This window comes from Coregonus clupeaformis, chromosome 31 (genome assembly GCF_020615455.1).
Source record: "Coregonus clupeaformis isolate EN_2021a chromosome 31, ASM2061545v1, whole genome shotgun sequence".
Taxonomy (NCBI): Eukaryota; Metazoa; Chordata; class Actinopteri; order Salmoniformes; family Salmonidae; genus Coregonus; species Coregonus clupeaformis.
Genome location: NC_059222.1, coordinates 22,167,925 through 22,195,691, shown reverse-complemented (window position 1 = coordinate 22,195,691; position 27,767 = coordinate 22,167,925). Strand labels below are relative to the sequence as shown.

The 27,767-nt window shown below is 44.7% G+C and overlaps 2 protein-coding genes across 2 annotated transcripts in view; one reads left to right on the top strand and one right to left on the bottom strand.

The window, feature by feature from the left end:
• Positions 1-15,737, top strand: part of LOC121547285 (vesicle-fusing ATPase) — a 37,347-nt gene extending 21,610 nt beyond the window's left edge. The window contains exons 10-22 of the mRNA XM_041858464.2: positions 1,497-1,662; positions 2,982-3,056; positions 3,727-3,914; positions 4,755-4,850; positions 5,150-5,306; positions 7,359-7,492; positions 7,574-7,640; positions 10,066-10,145; positions 11,371-11,505; positions 11,718-11,831; positions 13,809-13,864; positions 13,972-14,046; positions 14,361-15,737. Of these exons, the coding sequence (XP_041714398.1) occupies positions 1,497-1,662; positions 2,982-3,056; positions 3,727-3,914; positions 4,755-4,850; positions 5,150-5,306; positions 7,359-7,492; positions 7,574-7,640; positions 10,066-10,145; positions 11,371-11,505; positions 11,718-11,831; positions 13,809-13,864; positions 13,972-14,002 (1,299 nt within the window). The 3' untranslated portion in view covers positions 14,003-14,046; positions 14,361-15,737. The remainder of the gene's footprint in view (positions 1-1,496; positions 1,663-2,981; positions 3,057-3,726; positions 3,915-4,754; positions 4,851-5,149; positions 5,307-7,358; positions 7,493-7,573; positions 7,641-10,065; positions 10,146-11,370; positions 11,506-11,717; positions 11,832-13,808; positions 13,865-13,971; positions 14,047-14,360) is intronic.
• A 93-nt stretch (positions 15,738-15,830) lies between these two features.
• LOC121547287 (proto-oncogene Wnt-3) overlaps positions 15,831-27,767 on the bottom strand; it is a 37,149-nt gene continuing 25,212 nt past the window's right edge. The window contains exons 2-4 of the mRNA XM_041858465.2: positions 24,189-24,430; positions 19,837-20,102; positions 15,831-18,451 (exon numbers count right to left, since the gene is read on the bottom strand). Of these exons, the coding sequence (XP_041714399.1) occupies positions 17,972-18,451; positions 19,837-20,102; positions 24,189-24,430 (988 nt within the window). The 3' untranslated portion in view covers positions 15,831-17,971. The remainder of the gene's footprint in view (positions 18,452-19,836; positions 20,103-24,188; positions 24,431-27,767) is intronic.

Here is a 27,767-nt window from a genome sequence, read left to right as displayed (position 1 = left end):
GGCCTGTGGAATGTTGTTCCACTCCTCTTCAATGGCTGTTCGAAGTTTCTGGATATTGGCGGGAACTGGAACACGCTGTCGTAGACGTCGATCCAGAGAATCCCAAATATGCTTAATAGGTGACATGTCTGGTGAGTATGCAGGCCATGGAAGAACTGGGACATTTTCAGCTTCCAGGAATTGTGTATAGATCCTTGCGAAATGGGGCCGTGCATTATCATGCTGAAACATGAGGTGATGGCGGTGGATGAATGGCACGACAATGGGCCTCAGGATCTCGTCACGTATCTCTGTGCATTCAAACTGCCATCTATAAAAGGCAGTTGTGTTTGTTATCCATAGCTTATGCCTGCCCTTACCATAACCCCACTATCACTATGGGGCACTCTGTTCACAACGTTGACATCAGAAAACTGCTCACCCACACGACGCCATCTGTCCGGTACAGTTGAAACCGGGATTGATCTGTGAAGAACACACTTATCCAGCGTGCCAGTAGCCATCGAAGGTGAGCATTTTCCCACTGAAGTCGGTTACGACGCCGAACTGCACTCAGGTCGGCAGGTAGCTTAGTGGTTAAGAGCGTTGTGCCAGTAACCGAAAGGTCGCTGGTTCTAATCCCCGAGCCGACTAGGTGAAAAATCTGTCGATGTGCCCTTGAGCAAGGCACTTAACCCTAATTGCTCCTGTAAGTCGCTCTGGATAAGAGCGTCTGCTAAATTACCAATTATTTTTAATTATTAGGTCAGGACCCTGGTGAGGACGACGAGCACGCAGATGAGCTTCCCTGAGATGGCTTCTGACAGTTTGTGCAGAAATTCTTTGGTTGTGCGAACCCACAGTTTTAACTATCCGGGTGGCTGGTCCCAGATGATCCCGCAGGTGAAGAAGCCAGATGTGGAGGTCCTTGGCTGGCGTGGTTACACGTGGTCTGCGGTTGTGAGGCCGGTTGGATGTACTGCCAAATTCTTTAAAACGACATTGAAAAGGCTTATGGTAGAGAAATTAACATTCAATTCTCTGGCAACAGCTCTGGTGGACATTCCTGCAGTCAGCATGCCAATTGCACGCTCCCTCAAAACTTGAGACATCTGTGACATTGTGTTGTGTGACAAAACTGCACATTTTAGAATGGCCTTTTATTGTCCCCAGCACAAGTTGCACCTGTGTAATGATCATGCTGTTTAATCAGCTTCTTGATATGCCACACCTGTCAGGTGGATGGATTATCTTGGCAAAGGAGAAATGCTCACTCACAGGGATGTAAACAAACGTGTGCACAAAATTTGAGCGAAATAAGCTTTTTGCGCGTCTGGAAAATTTCTGGGATGTTTTTTATTTCAGCTCATGAAACATGGGACCAACACTTGACATGTTGCGTTTATATTTTTGTTCAGTTTAGATACTGTCCATATGTAGCACTGCATTGACTTTGTGAGGCCATTGGTATCCTCCTTCCTTCTCCATCATTCACCCATATCTCTCTCCTCCAATAGCTGGGTGCCAACAGTGGGCTGCACATCATCATCTTTGACGAGATTGACGCCATCTGTAAGCAGCGTGGCAGCATGGCAGGCAGCACGGGCGTCCATGACACAGTGGTCAACCAACTGCTGTCCAAGATAGACGGAGTGGAGCAGCTCAACAATATCTTGGTCATAGGTACACAGACACACACACACACACACACACCAATGTCAAATAAAATAAAATTGTATTTGTCACATGCGCCGAATACAACAGGTGTAGACCTTACCGTGAAATGCTTACTTATGTGCCCTTAACCAACAATGCAGTTCAAGAAATAGAGTTAAGAAATTATTTACTAAATAAAGTAAAAACTAAAATTAAAAACAGTACAGTTTCCTCTAAGCTGCGCGCGTGCTCGCACCTTCTCCAGGACTGCCGCGCAAAATAAATGCCATGCCGCGCAGAGATGCAAGAGATTGAACTTCACTGAGTTCGCCTCATTAGTTTGCACTATATAGATCAACGTTTTTTCTGTGATCTAATCAACATATCAGCCCCATTTTCAATCCAACAAAACAATACAAATCTAACTTTGCAAGATTGAGTCTGTGATTTTGTAGTAGGCAGAGCCAGAGCGCAACGGAGTAGAATTCTATTGGCGGGTAGCCCACGAGCGGTCTTTCAATCAACCGAGAGTTAATGCGCTTTTCAGATCAGAGCGCAGAGCCGCGCATGTGCACATTTGTTGATATTCTTAGCTAGTTAGCGAGTTATTAGCCCAGTTATAGATAAGTATAGGTCAGCAATGGGGAGTTACTGCTTCCTACAAGAGCACAAAACTTGTAGGCTACATTTCAAACTGTCTTTGAAATGCCAGTGAGGTAAAAAGCTTATGTCTTAATTAAAGGGTCAGTTTTGTATTTTGAGACAGGCTTGAATATGCAAATAAGCCAATAGGCAGAGAGGAGTAGCCTACATTTGTCTAATTTGACTAATTGTATTTTGTATACAATGCAATTTACAGTCACCTATTTGGCCCATGGTGTTACAGACCAAGTCAAAAATCATGAATTAATGTCAAGCCCTTCATAATGTAAAAACTTTTTTAAACGTCTCATGCAATGTAGGCCTGCATTGAACACCACATATAGGCTACTGTAGGCTCATAGAAATCAAAAGCTATTTCCATGTGAAAATGTTGTGGGATTCACTCCATTGGTTTTGTTGGTAGGCCTACATTATGCTCAAATGCTACTGTCTAAAACTGTAAGGGTACAGCCTCAGTGTTCACTGTAAAATTCTCACAACTTTCAAGTTTCCTCTCACAAGACCCAAAATGTGTTCAGTGGCCCAAAAAAATAGAGGGAACATTGACACACACATATACATGCGCGCACACACACACACTTTTCTGCTTCACTGACAGGTCGAGTTGTGGTCTGAGAAGATCATCTGAGCTATGCCTTTCTCATCCTCCCTCTCCTCTATCTCTCCATCTGTGCCTCACTCAGGAATGACCAACAGGCCTGACCTGATAGACGACGCCTTGTTGAGACCAGGCAGGTTGGAAGTCAAAATGGAGATTGGTAAGAAATCAACAACACTGTTGTGGAAATTCTTACACTGGACACTCAAAGTCAATATTAAATGAATCACTTTTTATTGTCAGCAAGCTGGAGAGGTCACAGTCAAACTTAGATGCATACAGTGCCGGTCTGAAGTGAGCTCTAAAAGAGCATGCCTTATATAGAGCCTTATATACGGCTACCTAAACCTACATAAACATGATTCATTGGATTGGTTCCTACATGTGACTGGCTCCGTCTCCTATATTAACTTAAATAACATATTCTGGGCGTTCTGCCAGATGGTCCTCCGGAGGGGGTCATGACGCCCCCCCCCCTCATATATTGACCAAATACAGGCAGGACCCAAGGATTGTTTATGACACCAAAGATAAGATGCACAAAGTAAAATGTACTTTACAACACCACAAAGCATCCACTCTAACCAAAGACCTTGCTTAGTTTCTTTTAGGTTAATATATTCAGGTTTTAGGTCATTTTCAGGTATTTTATTTTCTTCTGTGAAGGACATTCTTATTCATAGATGTTGTACCTTTTACATGACAAACAACACCTAGACATTTCTACTTTTCCAGTTTCATCCCTTGTACAGTGACACGGTGAAGACAGCAGATAAACACACAGGTACAGGATATACAGAAGACGTTTCCCTTCTCTCTTCCTCCCCCAGGTTTGCCTGATGAGAAGGGGCGTGTCCAGATCCTCAACATCCACACAGCTAAGATGCGTCAGTTCAACCTGCTGGGCAGCGACGTGGACGTCAGTGAGCTGGCCGCCGAGACCAAGAACTACAGCGGAGCCGAGCTGGAGGGGCTGGTCAGAGCTGCCCAGTCCACCGCCATGAACCGACACATCAAGGTCAATATCACACATAGGCGGACATTTTTATTAGCCTACATAGGCGGTATTTTTCTCTTCTCCTCAACATGAAGTCTACAACCGACAATCGTTGTGTGTTAAGGGGCTGTAGGTCTCGTAGGTATTGTGCAATTAGTCATAAGACATTGTGCTCCCTCAGAGACAACTCTCGTCTGGAAGGAGGAGGGAGAGAACGAGTGATTAGGACAGAGAGAGAGAGAGGGGGGGGGACTGCTCCAGCCATTCCACCTGTGTAAGCCCTTGTCTGTCCATGTCATCGCCCTCCAATAGAGGCCAGGAGTGTGGCGAGGTGCAGACCACTTAACAGACGAGCACCTTGCTTTATCTGGCCGTGTGTGTGCGAGCGTGTGACAGAGACTCTCCACACCTGATAAATCACTTAGGGCAGACACACACCTGGACTCTCTAAGCCTCGCTTACACAGACACACGATTCCACGATAACAGTGACAGAATCCACTTCGCAGTGGGCTTAACAACAGCGTTTCAGTTGATCGAGTCGACTGGGGAGGGGGACTATTGTAATTATCCACTCAAGCAAGCTAGATCAGTAAGTCCAAACTATCACGTCATCATCATTACAGGACAAAATAAAGGTCGGTACTATACTATCAATGGTTAGCTGGAACAGCGTTAACTTATTTGGGGTGATTTTGTCTACACTCCTCAACATCACAGTGCCATAAATAATCTAGGATCAGGGCTGAAGTTAGTGGATAGTTAGTCGAGCAGTTTGTTGATAGTTAGTTGAACATCTATTAACCATCTGTATTGGATCGTCCTAGTAATATCTCCCCCCTTGTCCTCTGTCCCCCTGCAGGCCAGTGCCACGGTGGAGGTGGACCTAGAGAAGGCTGAGAATCTGCAGGTCCACAGAGACGACTTCCTGGCCTCACTGGAGAACGACATCAAACCTGTGAGTATACCCCTTCCTCCCTCCATCTCTTTACCATTCTCCATCCTTCTCTCTCTACCATTGCCTACATCCAAAAGTCCTCTTCCAACATTTGGATAGACTTTCAACAATTCCATCATCACATCAAGTAGATGGCAATGTCCATTGTCCACTAAATGCAGGAAATTGGACAATAAATGTGGACATCATTTTGAGATATTTCTAAGAGCAATTTTAATAATGGACCCTTTAAGGCGATGATTTAGTGTATCTGACTCTCTCTCTCCTCCTCTTTCCCTCTCTCTCTCCCCGCTGGCCAGGCATTTGGTACCAACTCAGAGGACTATGCCAGCTACATCATGAACGGCATCATTAAGTGGGGCGACCCGGTGACAGCCGTGCTGGATGACGGGGAGCTGCTGGTGCAGCAGACCAAGAACAGCGACCGCACACCACTGGTGTCTGTGCTACTGGAGGGTAAGAGAGACACACACATGGAGGTGCACACACACACACACACACACACACACACACACACACATTCGCACACACAAATACACTAAAATATATACATTTCAGTCAGTTAGCAGACGCATGTTATCCTGAGCGACTTACAGTGCATTCATCTTAAGGTAGCTAGTTATGTCCACCACATCTCATAGTAATAATAAAAATGATATTTAATTTGTAGAGCGCATTTCCCACACAATTAAGTAAAACGTACATCAACAAAGCAGCCATCAGCAAAGTCAGTGCTAGTAACAAAATGCTAGTGTTAGTGCAAGACACACACAAAGATGAGCAAGGACACAAACAACTGATACTATTTTAGTCTATATATTTTTCTTTCCTTTACTGCTAAAAGGGACATTAACTTGAAATAACTCTTGTATAAATATGAACCATATCATTCAGATTTCCTTTGTTCAAAATACAGTATGGTGGTTTTCTATATACAGTCGTGGTCAAAAGTTTTGAGAATGACACAAGTATTGGTCTTCACAAAGTTTGCTGCTTCATTGTTTTTAGATATTTTTGTCATGGTATACTGAAGTATAATTACAAGCATTCCATGAGTGTCAAAGGCTTTTATTCACAATTACATTAGGTTTATGCAAAGAGTCAATATTTGCAGTGTTGACCCTTCTTTTTCAAGACCTCTGCAATCTGCCCTGGCATGCTGTCAATTAACTTCTGGGCCACATCCTGACTGATGGCAGCCCATTCTTGCATAATCAATGCTTGGAGTTTGTCAGAATTTGTGGGTTTTTGTTTGTCCACCCGCCTCTTGAGGATTGACCACAAGTTCTCAATGGGATTAAGGTCTGGGGAGTTTCCTGGCCATGGACCCAAAATGTCGATGTTTTGTTCCCCGAGCCACTTAGTTATCACTTTTGCCTTATGGCAAGGTGCTCCATCATGCTGGAAAAGGCATTGTTCGTCACCAAACTTTTCTTGGATGGTTGGGAGAAGTTGCTCTCGGAGGATGTGTCGGTACCATTCTTTATTCATGGCTGTGTTCTTAGGCAAAATTGTGAGTGAGCCCACACCCTTGGCTGAGAAGCAACCCCACACATGAATGGTCTCAGGATGCTTTACTGTTGGCATGACACAGGACTGATGGTAGCGCTCACCTTGTCTTCTCCGGACAAGCTTTTTTCCAGATGCCCCAAACAATCGGAAAGGGAATTCATCAGAGAAAATGACTTTACCCCGGTCCTCAGCAGTCCAATCCCTGTACCTTTTGCAGAATATCAGTCTGTCCCTGATGTTTTTCCTGGAGAGAAGTGGCTTCCTCGCTGCCCTTCATGACACCAGGCCATCCTCCAAAAGTATTCGCCTCACTGTGTGTGCAGATGCACTCACACCTGCCTGCTGCCATTCCTGAGCAAGCTCTGCACTGGTGGTGCCCCGATCCCACAGATGAATCAACTTTACGAGACGGTCCTGGCGCTTGCTGGACCTTCTTGGGCGCCCTGAAGCCTTCTTCACAACAATTGAACCTCTCTCCTTGAAGTTCTTGATGATCCGATAAATAGTTGATTTAGGTGCAATCTTACTAGCAGCAATATCCTTGCCTGTGAAGCCCTTTTTGTGCTTCGTGGCACGTGTTTCCTTGCAGGTAACCATGGTTAACAGAGGAAGAACAATGATTTCAAGTACCACCCTCCTTTTAAAGCTTCCAGTCTGTTATTCTAACTCAATCAGCATGACAGAGTGATCTCCAGCCTTGTCCTCGTCAACACTCTCACCTGTGTTAAAGAGAGAATCACTGACATGATGTCAGCTGGTCCTTTTGTGGCAGGTCTGAAATGCAGTGGAAATGTTTTGGGGGGATTAAGTTCATTTTCATGGCAAAGAGGGACTTTGCAATTAATTGCAATTCATCTGATCACTCTTCATAACATTCTGGAGTATATGCAAATTGCCATCATAATAACTGAGGCAGCAGACTTTGTAAAAATTAATATTTGTGTCATTCTCAAAACTTTTGACCACAGCTGTAGTATGCTATGCTCTCTCTCCTAGGTCCCCCCAACAGTGGAAAGACCGCTCTGGCAGCTAAGATCTCAGAGGAATCTCAGTTCCCCTTTATAAAGATCTGCTCTCCAGACAAGATGATTGGCCACTCCGAGATTGCTAAATGCCAGGCCATCAAGAAGGTGAGGAAAGGGATACCCACACACACACACACACAGTGTCAGTACCTATGTCTTCACCACCCTTAACCCTCTTTGTTCCAGATATTTGAAGATGCCTATAAGTCCCAGCTGAGCTGTGTAGTGGTAGATGACATTGAGCGCTTGCTGGGTAAGGTTCTGCTTGCATTGTGGTAACACTATTCTTCTTTTTTAAGTATCCTTTTAAGTTCAGGGTTATAACATAGAACAAAATGCTCATAAAGCAAAAACACCATTCTCCTTCTGATAACCCTGCCATAACCAGCTAAAAAGGGCCATATGTACAGTTGAAGTCGGAAGTTTACATACTGCTTAGCCAAATACATTTAAACTCAGTTTTTCACAATTCCTGACATTTAATCCTAGTAAATATTCCCTGTCTTAGGTCAGTTAGGATCACCACTTTATTAAGAATGTGAAATGTCAGAATAATAGTAGAGAGAATGATTTATTTCAGCTTTTATTTCTTTCATCACATTCCCAGTGGGTCAGAAGTTTACATACACTCAATTAGTATTTGGTAGCATTCCCTTTAAATTGTTTACTTGGGTCAAACGTTTCTGGTAGCCTTCCACAAGCTTCCCACAATAAGTTGGGTGAATTTAGGCCCATTCCTCCTGACAGAGCTGGTGTAACTGAGTCAGGTTTGTAGGCCTCCTTGCTCGCACACGCTTTTTCAGTTCTGCCCACAAATGTTCTATAGGCTTGAGGTCAGGGCTTTGTGATGGCCACTCCAATACTTTGACTTTGTTGTCCTTAAGCCATTTTGCCACAACTTTGGAAGTATGCCTGGGGTCATTGTCCATTTGCGACCAAGCTTTAACTTCCTGACTGATGTCTTGAGATGTTGTTTCAATATATCCACATAATTTTCCTTCCTCATGATGCCATCTATTTTGTGAAGTGCACCAGTCCCTCCTGCAGCAAAGCACCCACACAGCATGATGCTGCTACCCCCTTGCTTCACGGCTGGGATGGTTTTCTTCAGTTTGCAAGCCACCATCTTTTTCCTCAAAACATAACGAATGTCATTATGGCCAAACAGTTAGATTTTTGTTTCGTCAGACCAGAGTAAATTTCTCCAAAAAGTACGATCTTTGTCCCCATGTGCAGTGGCAAACCGTAGCCTGGCTTTTTTATGGCGGTTTTGGAGCAGTGGCTTCTTCCTTGCTGAGCGGCCTTTCAGGTTATGTCGATATAGGACTCATTTTACTGTGGATATAGATACTTTTGTACCTGTTTCCTCCAGCATCTTCACAAGGTCCTTTGCTGTTGTTCTGGGATTGATTTGCACTTTTCGCACAAAAGTATGTTAATCTCTAGGAGACGGAACGCGTTTCCTTCCTGAGCGGTATGACGGCTGCGTGGTCCCATGGTGTTTATACTTGCGTACTATTGTTTGTACAGATGAACATGGTACCTTAAGGCATTTGGAAATTGCTCCCAAGGATGAACCAGACTTGTGGAGGTCTACAAAAAAAAATTCTGAGGTCTTGGCTGATTTCTTTTGATTTTCCCATGATGTCAAGCAAAGAGGCACTCAGTTTGAAGATAGGCCTTGAAATACATCCACAGGTACACCTCCAATTGACTCAAATGATGTCAATTAGCCTATCAGAAGCTCCTAAAGCCATGACATCATTTTCTGGAATTTTCCAAGCTGTTTAAAGGCACAGTCAACTTAGTGTATGAAAATTTCTGACCCACTGGAATTGTGATACAGTGAATTATAAATGAAATAATCTGTCTGTAACAATTGTTGGAAAAATTACTTATGTCATGCACAAAGTAGACTTGCCAAAACGATAGTTTGTTAACAAGAAATTTGTGAAGTAGTTGAAAAACGGGTTTTAATGACTCCAACCTAAGTGTATGTAAACTTCCGACTTCAACTGTACGTTTATGTATCTACAATACTGTGGCAGGTGTCGAGAGCTGTGTGTAGCTTGAAAGTGTATAGTAGCAAAGGTTGGGGCTGCTCATTAAAATGTACTGTCTTTCATTGAAAATGTAATACAATTATAAATTAAATATAGAGCTTCAATACAAGGGGTTATTGCTCAGTTTCTGTAGAGGGTAGAACGCCAGTGAAGATGGTAAAATAAAGAAATATAAAATCAAGTTAGTTATTTGACCACATTTGGCATTATAAGAGCTGAAAAATATATTTAAGCATACTGATAATGAGGTATTATACTAACCTGTGCACATTGCCCCGCACATTGACTCTGTACCGGTGCCCCCTGTATATAGCCTCCCTACTGTTATTTTACTGCTGCTCTTTAATTTATATGTTTTTTACTTATCTATTTTTTACTTAACACTTATCTTTCTTAAAACTGCATTGTTGGTATGAAAAAAATGAAAACATTTATGCACTCACTAACTGTAAGTCGCTCTGGATAAGAGTGTCTGCTAAATGACTACAATGTAAATGTAAAATGTTGGTTAAGGGCTTGTAAGTAAGCATTTCACTGTGACAAATACAATTTGATTTGATTTTATATGCAGCCTACAAGGAATATGGGAGAACTTATGAGTGTCCTTGTTCTCAGACTATGTCCCGATTGGCCCCCGTTTCTCAAACCTGGTCCTTCAAGCTTTGCTGGTCCTCCTCAAGAAACCACCTCCCAAGGTCAGTATTCTGTGGGCTGCGGCTCTTCTTGAATGTGTGTGTGTGGTCACTCTTAAAATGCTCTAGTTGTTCTTTTGGCAGTGGCAGAAAGATGGCAGCAGATCGTGATAATGCCCCAAGTCATTTCCATGCAGAGTGAATCAAAAAGTGTTTCCTAGTTGTGTGATAGTATATAGCTTTACAACTGTGTGTGTTCATGTGAGCTTTGTGTGTGCTTGTGAGCTTTGTCTCCTGAATGTAGCCGCCAGGCCTCTATGGTATTTTAAGCAGTAGGGCCCTAGTCTGGCCTACGTTCAGCTGTAAATGTGTTTAATGTGTATGAGATTGTTTTGGTCCAGGCAGTCTGTTTTTTTTTGTGCTGGGTGTGAATGGGAGCGGAGCTGTTTCTCCTGGATGTGTGTATGTGAGAGGGTATATGGCAGTATAGATGTGTTTGTGATAATGTATTGGTCCAGGCAGGCTGTTATGCTGGGTGTGAATGGGAGCCGGGGCTGTTTCTCCAGGGTTGTAAAGCTCCAGGCCCAGCGGGGAGCCCGGGCTAGGGGAGGCCTGCCTCTCGAGGGGGGGACAACGGAGGAGAATGGGCTCTGTGAGAGAGCCGGGGGGACCTGGCAGCACCGCCGCCTGTGTGGCACCTCATCTGCATGCAGGGGCACACCCCCTCCGCACCATGGGGGGGCAGCCAGCCCATAATCCCCCTCTCTCCTCTCCTCTGGCCCCGACCGAGCGACCATGGCCTCTTGGGAAAGAAACAGGCCACTTCCCTGATTCAGAGTCAACTAGACTAGAGCAGCTAGGTAGATGTGGTCCACCGCTGAGAGAGACACCGAGAGACTGAACAGAAGCTTTATCAAAAGATTGATAAAAAGGCTCATATTAGGGATCCCACCTTATCCATACACATTTCCCCATACTCATTTACTGTATGTTGATGATGTGAAGCATGTTGTTAGATGAGGGTTTTAATATAATAATAATAAATATGCCATTTAGCAGACGCTTTTATCCAAAGCGACTTACAGTCATGTGCACATACATTTTTACGTATGGGTGGTCCCGGGGATCGAACCCACTACCCTGGCGTTACAAGCGCCATGCTCTACCAATTGAGCAACAGAGTTTTATACACTTCCATACATCATTTTCTACAGGATGTCCTATCTGTCCCTGAGCTAAATATCCATCTTCATCATGTGTCTCTGCGTCATGTTTCCCCCCCACACAGGGACGTAAGCTGCTGATCATCGGCACCACCAGCAGGAAGGATGTGCTGCAGGAGATGGAGATGCTGGACGCCTTCAGTACCACCATCCACATCCCCAACATCTCCAGAGGAGAGCAGCTGGTCGAGGCCCTGGAGGTAGACATACACTCACACACACTCGCATACATACACACACACACACACACTCACACACACTCGCAGACATGCACACACGGGCAACCCACCACACACACCCACACATACATACACACATGTATGTACCTCGCTCTCCAGTTTTAAATTTGGGATGGTGGTAAGTAGGGATGCATTTGTTGTGAGTTTTTAAACTGCTTTTCTTTCTGTTGTAGATGCTAGGTAGTTTCCAGGAGAAGGAGCGGGCAGACATTGCCAAGGCGGTGAAGGGCCAGAGGGTGTGGATCGGCATTAAGAAGCTGACGATGCTCATCGAAATGGCTGTGCAGGTGAGAGAGACAAAGACCCGGTTTAGTTTCAGCCCAGCACTAACCATCAAATAATCAACCAGTCATGGCCTTCTTCAATCTGGACCACGATTAGTGGGTTCAGGAATGTTACTGCTGGGCTGGAACAAAAGCTTGCACACACCCTTTAGCTCTCCCAGAGTGGGAGTTGGAGAACCTTGGCCTAGACAACCACAGTCTGGGGAGTCACGGATTCTTGTCTGGTTTCAGTCAAAACAAACCGACATTAATTACGACCTTTAATTAAAACCAGTTTGGATTCAACAATGATTTGTGTGGTGAGCCCCAATAATGTCATCGCTCTACTTTCCCGACCATTCTCTGCATACTTCCCCGTCTTATGTGCTCACATGCTATGAATTGTAGAGGAATGCCAGCCACACAAAGACCACATAGCACCTTGGAAAGGTCTTATCTACTGTTGAGGGTTACTCTCTTAGGCCCTGTCCAGAAACAACCCCTAGAGGGGTGCATGTTTTTGTTCTTCCCCAGCACTAACACACCCGATTCAGCTAATCAAGGGCTGGAAGAGAAGTTAGATTGGGTGAATCAGGTGTGGGTCCCGAGGACCAGGATGTTAAAATCTGGTGCTAGCGTTACTACTGTATTTCTAGTCTACGGTATGTGTCTGCGGTGTGTATGGTTGTATGGTCTCTCTCGATTGTCGATGTGTGTCCCTGTGCTGTTTGTTGCAGCTGCTGGATGCTGTGTAATTGCTGTGGTATGCACTAATGCAGCCATGTTGAGTTAACACACACCTCCCACCAAGAGGAGTATGAACGAGTGTCTGCCAAGACATGCTGCGCACAGACTCCCTGCTCCGCCGACGTGACACCCACTTCTCCCTCTCTATTTTTACCCTCTCATCCCACATTTTCCCCAATAGTTTTCACTTCTCTCATGTCTTATCTCCAATAGCTACAGGCAATTCAAAAGATAAGTTATTGCATAGACTGACATTAATTTTCTTTCCCAATCCCCTCCCCTCCCCTTCAAATCCTCTTTCTTCAATAGAAAGCATGAACTCCAGGGCCTATTTGCCACCACTGGAAATGTACAGGTAACTGCCAAAATGATACAGGTAAATGCCAAAGGAAACATCGATATAAAGTGTCTTAATAGGGCGTTGGGCCACCACGAAACAGAACAGCTTGAATACACCTTGGCATAGATTCTACAAGTGTCTGGAACTCTATTGGAGGGATGCGACACTATTCTTCTACGAGAAAATAATTTGTTGTCCAGAATCTCCCAGAAGTGTTAAATTGTGTTGAGATCTCTTCTTCTAGCCATGGTAGCCAAAATAATGTGCAACTGGGCATTTTCATACATGACCCTAAGCATGATGGGATGTTGATTGCTTAATTAACCACACCTGTGTGGAAGCACCTGCTTTCAATATACTTTGTGTCCCTCATTTCTCAAGTGCTTCCTTTATTTTGGCAGTTACCTGTACATGTAATGTCTGACATTCCACTTCTTTCATGTAACACAGCTAATCGTGTTCAGTCCAATCATATATATATATCTCATCATATCTAACCCATAGTCAAGATGACCATTGTTGAATAGTACCATGCATTTGCATAGTTACGTGACATTGTTTCTGTGAGCCTCTCTCTCAGAGCTGGTTCTCCCCCTCGGGTTAGCCAGACATAAGACCCACTCTCCATGATGCTGCTGTTCAGATTGCCAGATGTATCACTCCCTCCTGTCATCCTACAGTTGATCCACTTCCCTCCAAGCCGCCCACTCAAACCTTCCCAGCCAATTACAGACAGCCCTGCAGGCACCTGTGCTGTGCCGGCCCCAGGCCCACTGAGAACCATCTGCAGTCTACTTTTAAACAAGTTCTAGGAAAGGAGGCTATATAGAAAATGTAGGCAAATATGGGCACATGCCCAAAGAGAGCTAACAAGCGCGTGTGTGCATGTCTGTGTGCGCATGTGTGTCTTCCAGATGGATCCTGAACACAGAGTTAGTAAGTTCCTGACCCTGCTGAGAGAACAGGGAGCGTAAGTAGAACACTATTCTGTTCCCTCCCCTCTCACACCACCTAGTTGTTGTTTGGTTTGTTGTTGGTTGACGGATTAATGAATGCATGTCTCCTTACTCCCCACAGGTTGGTTTCTGACAAGCGCATAGCCATCTAAGCCCATGGTGGAGCTGCATTTCCCAGCAGTAGCTGCCTCTCCCAGTAAGTACTTGAACAAAGTTGTCTTAGGTCTCTTTTTATGTAGTGTTGCGGTGTCTCTCTTGTCGTGATGTGTGTTTTGTCCTATATTAGTATGTTTAATCCCAGCCCCCGTCCCCACAGGAAGCCTTTTGCCTCTTGGTAGGCCGTCATTGTAAATAAGAATGTGTTCTTCAGTGACTTGCCTAGTTAAATAAAGGTTTAAAAAAATAAAAGAAAGCGTGGAGTAGGGTTGGAACAAAAATATGCAGATTCTTTCTCTTCCTTCCTGTTCTTCTAACTCCTCTCACTTTTTTTCTTCTGTCTTTTACCCCCAGTGGCTGAGGAGCGGAAGCCTGGGTGCGGCCGGCAAAGAGTGAGAGATTCTATCTCTGCCTAATCTGTCCATCCCCAACGCTCTCTGTGTAATCTCTGTACTGCATGTTTCCATGGCAACCCCGATTGACCACCCTCCTCCTCTTCCTCATCAACACAATCTCTCTGTGTGCGTAAATTAAGTGAGAATTAAGCACTGTTCTGTGTATGATTTTTATTTCTGATTCATATGGCACTCTATTCCCTATTTAGTGTACTACTTCTTGACCAGAGGTCTATGGGCCCTGGTCAAAATAAGTGCACTGAATAGGGTGCCATTTGAGACGCATCCAAAGTGTTGTGATCTGTGCTGCTAGCACTCCATGGGATTTTATGTATAAAAAGCAAAAATAAGTTTGATGTATGTTTATAACTAAATGGTTATTTGATGAGAAAACATGTATATGATGACCTATTGTGTGTTCGATATTACTTGCATAGATTTCTAATCATTCCAGGAAATTATGGTTCCAAGCATTACTCTTAGCCCTACTCACTTTTGTTTTATTATGTTTCGTTTTTGACTCTCTTTGTTTTATGAATAATTGTCACAAATAATTAATCATGATACTAATATTGATTAGATAGTAACTGGAAAAAGTGATCCATTTTCAGACCAAGACCATTTTAGAAGTGAACCCCCTCCCCAACCACGCACGCACACAAGCCTGATGTTACTGTTGAAATTGTTTCTGTATCATGCTGTTCTCTATGAATGATCTCTGGAGACCCTCTGTTGTGCCTTTGCATGCTGGTGGATGGCTGTGCTGTTTCTTTGTGGACAGGAGGAGAGAGAGGATAAGTGGAGGTATACTAGGTTTAAAGCATATCGTTGTTACTCTTTGTCCTTACTGGTGGTCCTCTCTCAGTATTTCTGTGGTGTGTGAGCTGTTTCTTATGCCAGAAAGTGTCTGCCTTAACCCACGCCTTATAGAACAGGAGAGATATGGTTCTGTTTCAGGATGGCACTACCCTCTTTTGACTGTTATAACCCATGGGCCTTATCTCTGCCTCCTAGTCCTGATACAGAATAGAGTCTCAATAGACTGTTCTGTATAAAGGCTATATGCCCCCTAAAATACAAGAGATAACGTTGACATTAGACATTATAGCACCGCCTCTCTCCCCCCCATCCTTGTGCATGCCTAACACACTGCCATTTATATACTGAAGTACAGTATGCAGGTTTGTTTCAGATAAACACAAGTCAAGTGTAAATGTATGGAATTGATATATCAACCAGATGTATACATTATTTGCAGTGACCAGTGCGCTTTTTTCCTAAATCTATTTGTATCTAAGTTGCAATTGTATTATTGCAATAAAAGTGGACACATGAACATTTCGTACAGTACATTTCTAAATATGTGTGTATATATATATATATATATATATATATGTGTGTATTATTGATTGATGCTGTAGATGCACTTGTCATTTACCTGTCATTCACCTATAGATTTTATCAGGGAGAAATTAACTTGATCGAGACATTGCAGACGTTTCACTAAGTTCTAGAGCAGTGTTCTATTCTAGAGCAGATTGAGACATTATTTTGAGTTATAGAGAGGATTGTACTATTTATTAAGCATGGATAACTGTCTATCACAGTTTGGAACACCATCGCAGCTTGCCATTTAGAAATTAGTTCAGTAGTGTTATGTGCAATGTCTATATACATGATTTGGTAAGGAAATGTAGAGGAATTGATGCTTACAAACTGAAATTATTAGAAAAGTACCTCTAGCTAAGAAGCAAAAGCATGAGACAGTCATTTGTTCTTCAAATATATAATCTTAGTTCAGTCATACAGATATATACATTGTATAATAAATAATATTTATAAAAACATAACATTTTCAGATTATAAAATAAAAAGGGAATTATTAACTTTAAAACCTTTTTACAAAACTTTGGATATAGCGGGTAGGAAAGGAAGAAACAACATAGAAAGGGCCCTGGTAGGGAGGGCTTTTTAGAGGGTGACGCAGTTGCTAAGCTACCGTATGTCACAAAGAGAGGAGCCTATACTACCTGGGTAAATTGTATTTTTGTTGTTAAATATAATTATTAGGAGGCACGTAGGACTGTCAGAACATGTTGTGTGGAAACCTCACAGCTTATTCCACCTGCCTGCCTGTCATCCCTCCCCTAACCCTTACACCCCTTTCACTGGCAGTCAGCACAAACACTTTCGCTCACATCAGCTGTATCCCAATACGTTACATAACCTTCCTACCCTCGTCTCCTCCATTTGTTTCCCACAGACACTTAGTCTCTGAACAAGTTTCCAACATATTGCTTCTATTGTCAAGACAGTTAAGGGAAGTGAAGGAGATGAGGAAAGACTGCTATTGAAGACTTGACACTTTCTGCTCTCTCCACTTGTCATCACGTTTCACTGGTGAGAGTAGGGTTTAGTTTAGACAAGGACTTCACAGCACTATAAGGAACCTAATGAAATGGATTGTCAGTGTGTTAGAATCATAATCTCATTGTTGTAGTATGACCGCTATTAGTAGAATTATTCATTAGCATTGGGCCTATTGCAAGTGCAGAATTAGCTGGTGATGCATGAATTCAATGTTAATCCAATAAAGTATTATCTCTTAAACCTGAACCCTCTACCTGTTGTTGTTGTGAATGTTTACTTCTATATGACATTTAATTATAATTTCCTCAAATACTGTAAGGGAAATTCCAGAAAAATTTATCTGATCTGAATGAGATAAACAAGAAGAATGCATTTGCTCTCATAAATAACAATTGCCAAAGTTTTACCTCCTCCAGACAGTTAGTGTACAGCTGAATAGTGCATACATGTGCAGAAATGTTCGTTAGTGGAAACAAGCGTGTTTGTTACGTGCACATGTCCCTTCCTGCATACCACCTCCGGTCCCGGCCCATTGCTAATATTTCAGAAATGTGTGGCTATAAAATCACGCTCTAGCATATCTTCCAGGCGTCTCAACTAGGTGACTGCTGCAGTTCAGTATCAGTACAATGTGCAGGGGTTGGGAAAGAGGAGATTTCATCAGCTCAGTAGTTTAGTTTAGAAGGGCAGGGTCCAGTAACAGCCTGCTCAGTAGTTAAAGTGGTAGGTTCCTGGGCTGCAGCCGTGTGTTCAGTACTGTTTGGATTGACAAGTGACGTTGGGGAACTGCTTTAGTTCTCAATAGTTGACCAGCCAGGTGATTGACTGGTGAAATCAGGTGTTAGTTAAAAAGATGTCAATTCGATAGCAATGGTCTGGAAAGTCCTCAGTTACTGCAATGATTTCATGTTAGGTACCACAGCCGTGTGTGGGGGAAATAAATAAAGAAGGGTTCATGGCCCAATGCTGCAGGAATGAGAACTGGTCAAACTGACTGAGCTTGTTCCAATGGAAATGGGCCCTCCCATATGCAGGATGCAGGGCTTGGAAGAAGGATATGGGGAACATTTTTATTACAAGGGTCCAGAAGTATAGAGTTCCAGTACAGAAATGCCATTCCCCATTGGTGTCTGTCTGTACTTATGTCTGTATGCATGCGATGGGCGCTGTGGTCCATCATTCTGTCCATCTGTCAGGCTCTCACTTGCACGTGTGCACATCGTAGACGCGCACGCACTCCTGGCAGCTGACGTAGCAGCACCAGTGGAAGATACAGTGGCACTTCTCCTTGCGCTTCTCAGTCCGGGTGTTGTGGCCCCTGCCGCAGCAGAGCAGGTCGCAGCCCTCGATGCCGTGCGAGGACACGTTGCAGGCGCGGTCGCGCGTGCCGAATGAGCCCGTCTCCGGGTTGGGCTCGCAGAAGTTGGGCGAGCCCTCGTAGTAGACCAGGTCACGCTCTGTGGGGTGCTTGAAGAAGGCGTACTTGGCGCGCAGCGTCTCCACCCAGCCGCGCGACTCGCGGTGCTTCTCCACCACCATCTCCGAGGCGCTGTCGTACTTGTCCTTCAGGTAGTCGCCCAGCATGCGGAAGTCGGGCTGCGCCCACCAGCATGTTTTCACCTCGCAGCTGCCCGACAGGCCATGGCATTTACAGCGCAGGTGCATGTGGTCCAGGATGGTCTGAGAGAAAAAGAGGAAGAGGGAAAAGGAAACAGATAGAATAATTCAGCACAGTGTACAGTAAATGTGATTTCAATTGGTAGCGTGTCATTATAACATTTGTTTAATCTGGGTGTCAGTTTGTTTAGTCTAGGGGCATGTTTGTTTTGTCTCTCGCCCTCATTGTTTAGTGTACTACCAGACAGCCCATTTGAACAACTATTCTTACCAATAACCTGACTAGTGAGTACCGACCTGTAGGTTGAAAACAACATGCTACTTGGCTGCGTCTACAGGTGTGGTTCAGGCAGCTGTGAAACAGAGGCAGGCCTTTGCAGTGTGCAGCAGCTCACTCCTTCTGAAGTCACTGCATTTACGTGAGCAACGCGACCAGCTCTCTTCACCTTTGTTTAGATTGGTTTTGCTTTAATTCCCCAGCTATATTTAGATGCAGAATTCCCCCAGCTGCGGCAGAAGGCAGGTGTTTGTGGCACCTTCGGGTGAGAGGGGAGTGGGGGCGGTGAGGGGTGGAAAGGTTCTTAGTTCTGACATCATGTCCTGGGCTTGTCAGGCCCCTGGCATCTCCCAGGGGCCCAAGGTAAACAATGGAGCTTGAGAGGGCCAGGTGGGGCGACTGGGATCAGGGTGAAAGAGAGAAAGGGGTCCTGACTGGGCTGCCTGCCATTTTGCAGCTCCTGTGGTCTCCCAGCTCCTGTCTAGTCAGATCAAAGGGCTGCCTTGTTGCCGTGTGGTCTCTCCAATTGCCCCTCAGTATGTTGGTGAGGAGTAGCTCACCAGATATTGCACTGAGCAATGACAGCAGCGAGTTATGGTTTAAGTCAGAGCTGATTCCCTTCTCTTCCCCCTCAACTAACTTGGGTTATTCGTCTGTCAGGGAATTTCGTTTGGGATGCGAGGCATGAAAGGCAGGGGCAAATTTTTTTTAACATCAGATAATTACCCAATCATTCAAGATGAAGTGCTACTTTTCAGGCAGAAACTCGCAGAAATGTGGACTGAACTTAAGTCAAATTCTGAAATCCTTCCTGTCATAGAATTAGTAATCTGGTACTGTAATGTTTACTGTGGATAATTCCATCCTATTGCCAAACAAGCAGATCTTTGTTCATTGTCTTTTTACTACTGTGCTTTTGAACTTTCTTTAGCTACAGGGCTGGGTGTGTTCAGGGTGTGTCCTGTATCATTATGTAGTGATATATGTGTACTGAATGTACTTAATTTTATACACTGCATCCTGCTTGGCTGTGTAGTAAACTGTGTTCCATATGTGTATTTACATTACATGCATGGCTTTGTGTTACCAACAGTTGTATAGTTAACTGTATAGCATGCACTGCCAAGATATCCATTCTAGTTGGGCAGTAAATGCTCAGTGGCCTATTTACCGTGCGTCCTGCTTCGTTGTTGTGTCGGTTCATAGCAGAGCGCGCGTCAGGACGGTTCTCTCTGGCATCAGCAAACTCTCTGGACACCAGCACCCCGAACTCAGCGTCCTCGCTGCAGCCGCCCCACTTCCAGCCCTCCCCCGGGGGACCCTTGTGGTGGGAGTCACAGCCACACATGGTGGACGTGCCCTCAGCGCAGGACCGAGTCACAGCAAACGCCACCCCCGCTGAGGCGATGGCGTGGACGAACGCCGACTCTCTGGTTGCTAGAGAGAAAAATAAAGAGTAAATTAAATCAATCAATCAATCTTTAGTACCATCTTCTTAACACAAGAGTTTCTGCAATCTTCACTGCTGCCAGCTTCCATACAGCAGGGGTAATGAAAAGGATACTGCAAGAATAAAAATAAATCTGAGAAATGTCCGTAAGAGGAGTTAAAACATTAGGCTCTGATCAGTGTAGTAAACACTGGGTGAAATTCTCTTGCCTCATCAACTCAATGTAAGATTTTGGAACACGTCGTAGAGATGGCTACGGTAGACATGTCCCCTGGCTGTGACATCAACCTATTGTGGCTGGTGTCAGTAGGGCCTAATGCTCGGTGAAATCTCAGTGACCTTCTGTCATCCCTGAGGTGTGCTGTTTTGCATCTGGATAGTGTTTCGGGAATGTTGTCCCCCCTCTCCTCCTCCTCCCTCTGTCGGAGTGCACAGGGCCTCTGGGTAGAAACTGAGCAGTGCATCTGCTCTGCTCCGCTGCATGTTACGCCTCCTTTGAACGCAACAGCTTATTATGTAACCAGACACCATTGTTTCACAATCACAGCACACTTACTGTGGGCTCATCCGTTTCTCTGCTGCACAACCTCACACTGCACACACACAGGCAGGGACACCAGGAGGGTAAGGGGAGGGCCCACTCCGCAATAGATTCACTGTTAAATCTAGGGAGGCCTAGCCCCTCTAAAACTGACTGTAGTTAGTAGTGTTCTCTACTACATACCTGCAGGGAAGTTAGTTACTCTACAGTGTAAGTCGATCTACAAGTCTTTGTAGTGCTAATTTGCATTAAACAGAGAGAAATATAATTGAAAAAGTTGTTGTTTGGGTTGCTAAGGGACATTTCATGCATTCATAAAGTTAATTAGCGCTCACAGCCTTTTTATGAGGTTACCCGTTTTTAGGTCTTTGCATTTTAAGCTACACATCCTTTGTTTGAATGAAACCTTCATGTGAATGGCTGAATAGGGTCATAGTTCATAATAGGGTGAGAGGTCATATGGCTGCTCTGATGGGAAATCCTGGGAAGTGGAAACGTATTAAAGTCACTAGATTACCACTAAACATCACCTCTTATCTACATGAAAACGTGTCGCACACAATATCTAATCAGTTAATACATCTTGTAAATATATAGTCACAAAACCATGATTCAAAAAAAAAATCCCCCAGTGTGCTTCATTCTAAGTAAACAGCTATTAAGCAACATTTTTGTGCTAAAACCTGTGAATGTTTGATGATTGGATAACACCTCTGGTTGGGAGGCGAGCGGGAGTCCCAGCTACCCTGGCAAGCCCTGCTGGGCTCTCCACAACAGGGGCCTGTGAGCTGTGGGCCCCTGGAGCTCTGGCTGTCAGCCAAGGCTAGCGCTGCTCCTGCTACCTGCTGGGCCCATCAATCCGCCTTTGTTTCCCTTGTGTCACACTGTATTACCCACACAAAGGGCCCAGCGACTCGCGCCCCCACAACTCCGCTCTGCCCAGAGCTGGCATTCCCTAAACTCCCCCCCTCCAATACCCTCCCTCCGCCAACACCCTGAAACCTCATCCTCCAGTACCACCACCACCTCCACCACTATGAACCCCCTCAACCCTCCATTTTCCCCCTGCAGCAGGCAGCCACCACCACCACCATAAACACCATAGTGGTTAAGGTGATGGTGGACTGGTATAGCCACCCTGGTCTGGGGCCCCTTCCCTTCTCGCCAACCCCTTGCCCGTCACTCCCGACTCAGGCTGCCCCCCCTCCCTCGCCAGCACCCTCTGCCTTCCTTCCACTTCACCCCAACGTGCCGTTCCGGGGTAGGTTGGGAGATTCCCTTTCAGCCTGTTTTCATGACAGAGTCAAAAGGGCGTGTGAATGGAGCGTCCGTGGGAGCCGGGCTGTGTGAGGCGCACTGGTCTTCATGCACAGTAGGGGTTGAGCTGAGCCCCCCAGCCCTTTTCTATTGCCTGTAATCTCATTTGGCCTCCTCTCTCCCTTTTTATTTATTTTTATTGAGGAGAACGAGGGAGGTTCACACTGCCCATTCCTGCCCAGATCCCTTCCCCTCTGACACACAGGCTAATTCATTTCCAATCAGCAGCCTCACTCCGCAACACAAAAACCCATCTTCATCATTAGGAATTTCAAGGCCTACTCCGAGCACCCCGGGTTGTGTTTTTGTGCGTTCTCTGTTTTTGTATCAGATTGTTTAAAGCAACCAGTCAGTGTTAAGACAGTTGATGATTAGGATTCAGTGTGGAAAGCCTGATAGATGATCTCCAGTGTATCAACTGTAACAACTGTAATTGTGTGAGCTAATCTTGAGAGATTCACAACACTGACTAACCTTCTTTCATGTCTAAAAACATCAACAAGGTTGGGAAACCCAGAAGAAGACACATAAACTCAAAAGACGTGATGTTGAAGGTAGAGCGATGGACGGACATTGAATAATCTGTCACTCCTTGTATTGGCACTCATTTCTCAAAAGGCTTCTCAACAGCTTCCACCCCCAAGCCATAAGACTCCTGAACATCTAATCATTGCTACCCGGACTATTTGCACTGCCCCCCAACCCCCACCCCCCTCTTTTACGCTGCTGCTACTATGTCTATTATTTATGCATAGTCACTTTAACTCTACCCACATGTACATATTACCTCAATTACCTCGACTAGCCGGTGCCCCCGCACATTGACTCTGCACCGGTACCCCCCGTATATAGCCTCCCTACTGTTATTTTATTTTACTGCTGCTCTTTAGTTATTTGCTTGTATTTTTATTTTACTGAACACTTTTTTTTAAATTATTTATTCTCATCGACGGGGCTGTAGTGGAACAGGTTGAGAGCATCAAGTTCCTTGGTGTCCACATCACCAACAAACTATCATGGTTCAAACACACTAAGACAGTCATGAAGAGGGCACGACAAAGAATATTCCCCCTCAGGAGACTGAAAATGTTTGGCTTTTTATTTTTTTAAGTCATTTAGCAGACGCTCTTATCCAGAGCGACTTACAGTTAGTGAGTGCATACATTATTTTTTTAAATGTTATACTGGCCCCCTGTGGGAATCAAACCCACAACCCTGGCGTGAGCATCCTGACTGGTTGCATCACCGCCTGGTATGGCAACCGCTCGGCCTCCGACCGCAAGGCACTACAGAGGGTAGTGCGTATGTCCCAGTACATCACTTGGGCCAAGCTTCCTGCCATCCAGGACCTCTATACCAGCCACCCTAGTCATAGACTGTTCTCTCTGCTACCGCACGGCAAGCGGTACCGGAGTGCCAAGTCTAGGTCCAAAAGGCTTCTCAACAGCTTCTACCCCCAAGCCATAAGACTCCTGAACAGCTAATCATTGTGTCTATTATTTATGCATTGTCACTTTAACTCTACCCACATGTACATATTACCTCAATTGACTCTGCACCGGTACCCCCCTGTATATAGCCTCCCTACTGTTATTTTATTTTACTGCTGTTCTTTAGTTATTTGCTTTTATTTTTTTTACTGAACTTTTTTTTTTAATGCATTGTTGGTTAAGGGCTTGTAAGTAAGCATTTCACTGTAATGTAACCTGTTGTATTCGGCGCATGTGGCAAATACAATTTGATTTGATTTGATTTGAAGGAAAGCTGTATATTATTATAATTACCCTGTGAGTCATTTGTCAACAGGAGCACAGGGAACAGGCAGTGCTCAGCTGCAGAGTAACTGGTTAGTCTATTCCTACGTCAGCTTACTGTACTTTCCTCACATTTGTTTACATCCTTTTGTTTCCCATTTTCTCACTGATATGTCCTTTAATGTTTTTATCACCACCATGAGAACAAGTAGAACCTGCAAACCCTCTACAACCTGCAAACCCCTGCTGAAGTCAGATTATCCAGAGTCCAATTTCATTGTTGCTGTACATCAATTCATTTTTTGTATGTTTTATATGAAACTTGGCTGTCATTCATATATCTCAAAGATATATCAATTATATCCCTCATATAAATACCTCATTAGCAGTATACAGGCATTGGGGAGAGGAGTATATTTGTATTCTTTAGTCAAACAGTCCTGTTACAGTAAGAAGCCTACCTTTGTCCAGCACAGGGCCGAAGATGGCCAGGTTGTCCTTGATGGTCGTACAGTTCCAACGCCGGCCCCTGAACTGGTGCTGGCACTCCTGGATGCCCAGCTTCACGCCCTCAGCCACGCTGGGCATGATCTCGATGTAGTTGCGACAGAAGCGCAGCTGCTTGGGCACCAGGCCAGGGATGGAGCCGCACAGAATGGGTTGGGAACCCAGAGACGAGTACTGCTGCCCCAGGGCTAGGGACCTGCAACACAGCGAGAGGGGGGAGTGCGTCATGTACCAGCCCAGCCAGACATAGTATCACTGCCTAGCGCCCAACCTACACAGTCTCTCAGTCTCCCACAGTCTCTCTATACAGCTTTCTAAGGAGAAACTATCTATAGGATCTGCTGCCATTGAGTAAAATAGAGTGCCCTCCCTGAACTAACTGTCTCAATGACAGGGAGGGTTATATAGTATATGCCAGGGAGGCCCTCCACAGAGGCAGATTGTCCAAAGAAAGAGGATTGCCTCTCGATATACAAATATAGCTTTTTGTCCCATTGGTTTAACATATTCTGTGCTCATAGTTGAATTTGCAGTCGGTCGTGTTGATTTTTGTTTTTCTGTGGGGGAAGGTTTGACTTGGTGAGTGTTATTGACTTTATGAGCGCTTAATACAGTGGCACTGAGTGCTGCTACTCCCCCCCTCCCCCTCAGGAACATAAACTAATAGCCCCTCTTCAGGGAAGGGATATGACCTATTAGTATTGACTTTTCAAATTGCTCCCTCTTGTTAGCCCCCATAGACCCTAATGATTCAAAAGATAACACACACACTAGCCTGTCTGTTTGTTTCTCCTCTGGGGAAGTCCCCATGTACAATAATAAGACACACATAAACACAACGCACGCTCATTTCTTTGTTATTCATTTATGGTTTTCCTATTGATGATATGTGATCTGTGTGATTTAAGATTGACTGTGTACATGTGCATGTGTGTGCAGTTCAGTGTGTGGTAACGGACATATGGCATTCCTGAAACTCCTTGTGCCTCACCATTGGGCTGGCATATAGATGTGTCTAAACATGGATTAATCACCACAACGAGACAGCCCAAATCAGCCAGGGATGCCAGAAACCATTATAGTTTCATTTAAGTAATTAATTTTAATTGCCAGATTTGTCTACTAAGATATGGGTGGGGGGGGGGGGGGATTTGCGATGTTTGCTATGTCCATGTTTTAACATGCTTACTCTGATGACAAGCTCAAACAAAACCTTTCAGAAGCTGCTATGTTTTCCATAAAGTAGATATGGGATTTTGTAGTTTTATTGTTTATTTATTCACAAGTGTATGCCACATTCATAATCTCACAAACACGCCCTTACCTACCTACAGATGTAGGATCTTAACTTGATCACTCTTTTGTTGTTGAGGGAATGCAAACTTGTAGTGTATTCAAGGTTAAAAAATACTTCTACAATTTATAATTTCCACTTTAAAATGTCAGACTTGATTTGTCCTAACAAAAAATGTATCATCCCCTACAAAAAAATGCCATTAATTATATTCCACATAATAATTCACATTTCCTGTTGCTGCAGGATTATTTCCCCGCTGTAGCAAACTGGCTCAAATTAAGATCCTACATCTGTATGTGATGTGGCGCAATCCCCCATGCACCACAACTGCATTGCTGCAGATTTTAAAGCGATGCTCCAGAGTTTCAAACAGATATTTTACAATACAACACATACAATATGTTACACATTTGTAAGTGCTTAAGATCCCGGACTGCATCTTTAGGTACTATAAGCTAAATTGCCAGTACTGTAATTTAGCAGTAGCTTCTCTGAGTCCAATTGGCACCAAGGGCCCCAGACAGGGCCAGCGATACCACACCACACGGCAGCAGGATCAGAGAGAGAGAGGCCTTGCAGACACTCTGACGAGCTTGGGCTGTCTTGAGACAGAGAGCGAGAGAGCGAGAGAGAGAGAGAGAGAGAGAAAGAGAGACAGAGACAGAGGGAGAGCGAGAGAGAGAGAGAGGGAGGATCATGAGGGAACAATTGCTGCTGATCAGATCAGAGCGCCATTCGGGATGACCTCAGGCCCCCCGCGGGGCGCAACCCTATCACGGCAGCCACTGACTCTGACAGATTAGTGCGCCGCTGCACCCCACCCCACCCTGACACAAAAGCCATTGAAGTGAGAGGGAAAAAATCCCCCCTCAGAAAAGTTTACAGCTCATGTGCGCTTTGCTTTCTCCCCCACCCCCTCATCCTCCTGCCACACACTTTTGCTTTTTGATCTCCTTTGGAGTACAGGTGAGCATTGTTACAGCAGGCTCCCATGTATCACTGCTTGCCAATGGGGCTTATGCACTGAGACAGCAGGCTGAATGGCTTGGCTATTAATGCAGCTGAGCTGAAGGAACATGTGAGGCCATCATCACAAACACGCCATCAATGCCTGATCTGCCACATGTTGTACTAACTGACCTATAATGTTCAGAAAAATCATGCAATTTCTGGACTAAATAAAGATGGAGACAGGAGCAAGACTGGTGACTATATCAAGGTCCATTATAGTAAGCGGACCTATCTCAAAATACTAAAATATGCCAGCCAGGTAAAGCTACAGTCATTTCACCTGCATTCACCCAGGTTTCAGACCGCTAATTAATTTCAATGCTCAGGTTTGTTCTTTTAAAACACACCTGAAATATGTGTTTGTATTCACAAATAAATATCCCAATGAGATCAACTGAATAGTTCCCTAACATTTTATGTTCCCTTGCACAAAAATTGACTGACTGATTTGCTGGTAATTTGGGAGTAGTCATTATTCATCTATCCATCTTTTTCTGTTATCCATTAATTTAAGGCCGTGTTTACTCAGGCGCAAGCAAAAAACGTGTAAACTCATCTGCCAACTCCAATCCCAGAAATACCACTGAGTTCAAGTGTTGCTGACTTCACTCTGTCTGGAGTGACTGAGTGACTAAGTAGCGTAATTACACAGTCTGCTAGCTGTGCTACTGCCCATTAATCACCCAGTCTGCCATGGGGCGTACCTGTGTGGATGCCGTGGCCCTGCACGGCCTGCAGTGTTGGAGCCGATCCCTGGCATGGCAATAGCCAATCGGCTCGCCCCGCCTCTCCCTGGTGCGTTTGCTGCAGTGGTGACGCACCAGTTTCGGAGGCAACGTGTGGATGTCTGATGAAATCAATTACTTAACCACACGAGGCTTTCTTGTGGACATAGCGTGTTTAGACTACATGCTGAGGCTCTGCGTGTCTTTTTTATTTTGTTCATAAAGGATGCGCCTCACTTTGTCTGTGAAGGACTGACGAGATGAAAGCAAGGGGTGTCTTTGGCTAGGTGCTAATGAGAGTCTTAGACCTGAGGGGAAGCCTGTGGGTGCCAGGTGTTTCGTACACACACAGAGCGTTGTGCGTTTATCACGCGGAGCCTGCCTGCTTCGCCTAGCTTCTTGGAAGCCAGGAACGACGTGTCTCAACCGAGTGGGAGAGGAGCACAGACACAGCAGGGCCTTAGCCGAGGGAGGCAGAATGCCGCGGGAATCCGCTGTAG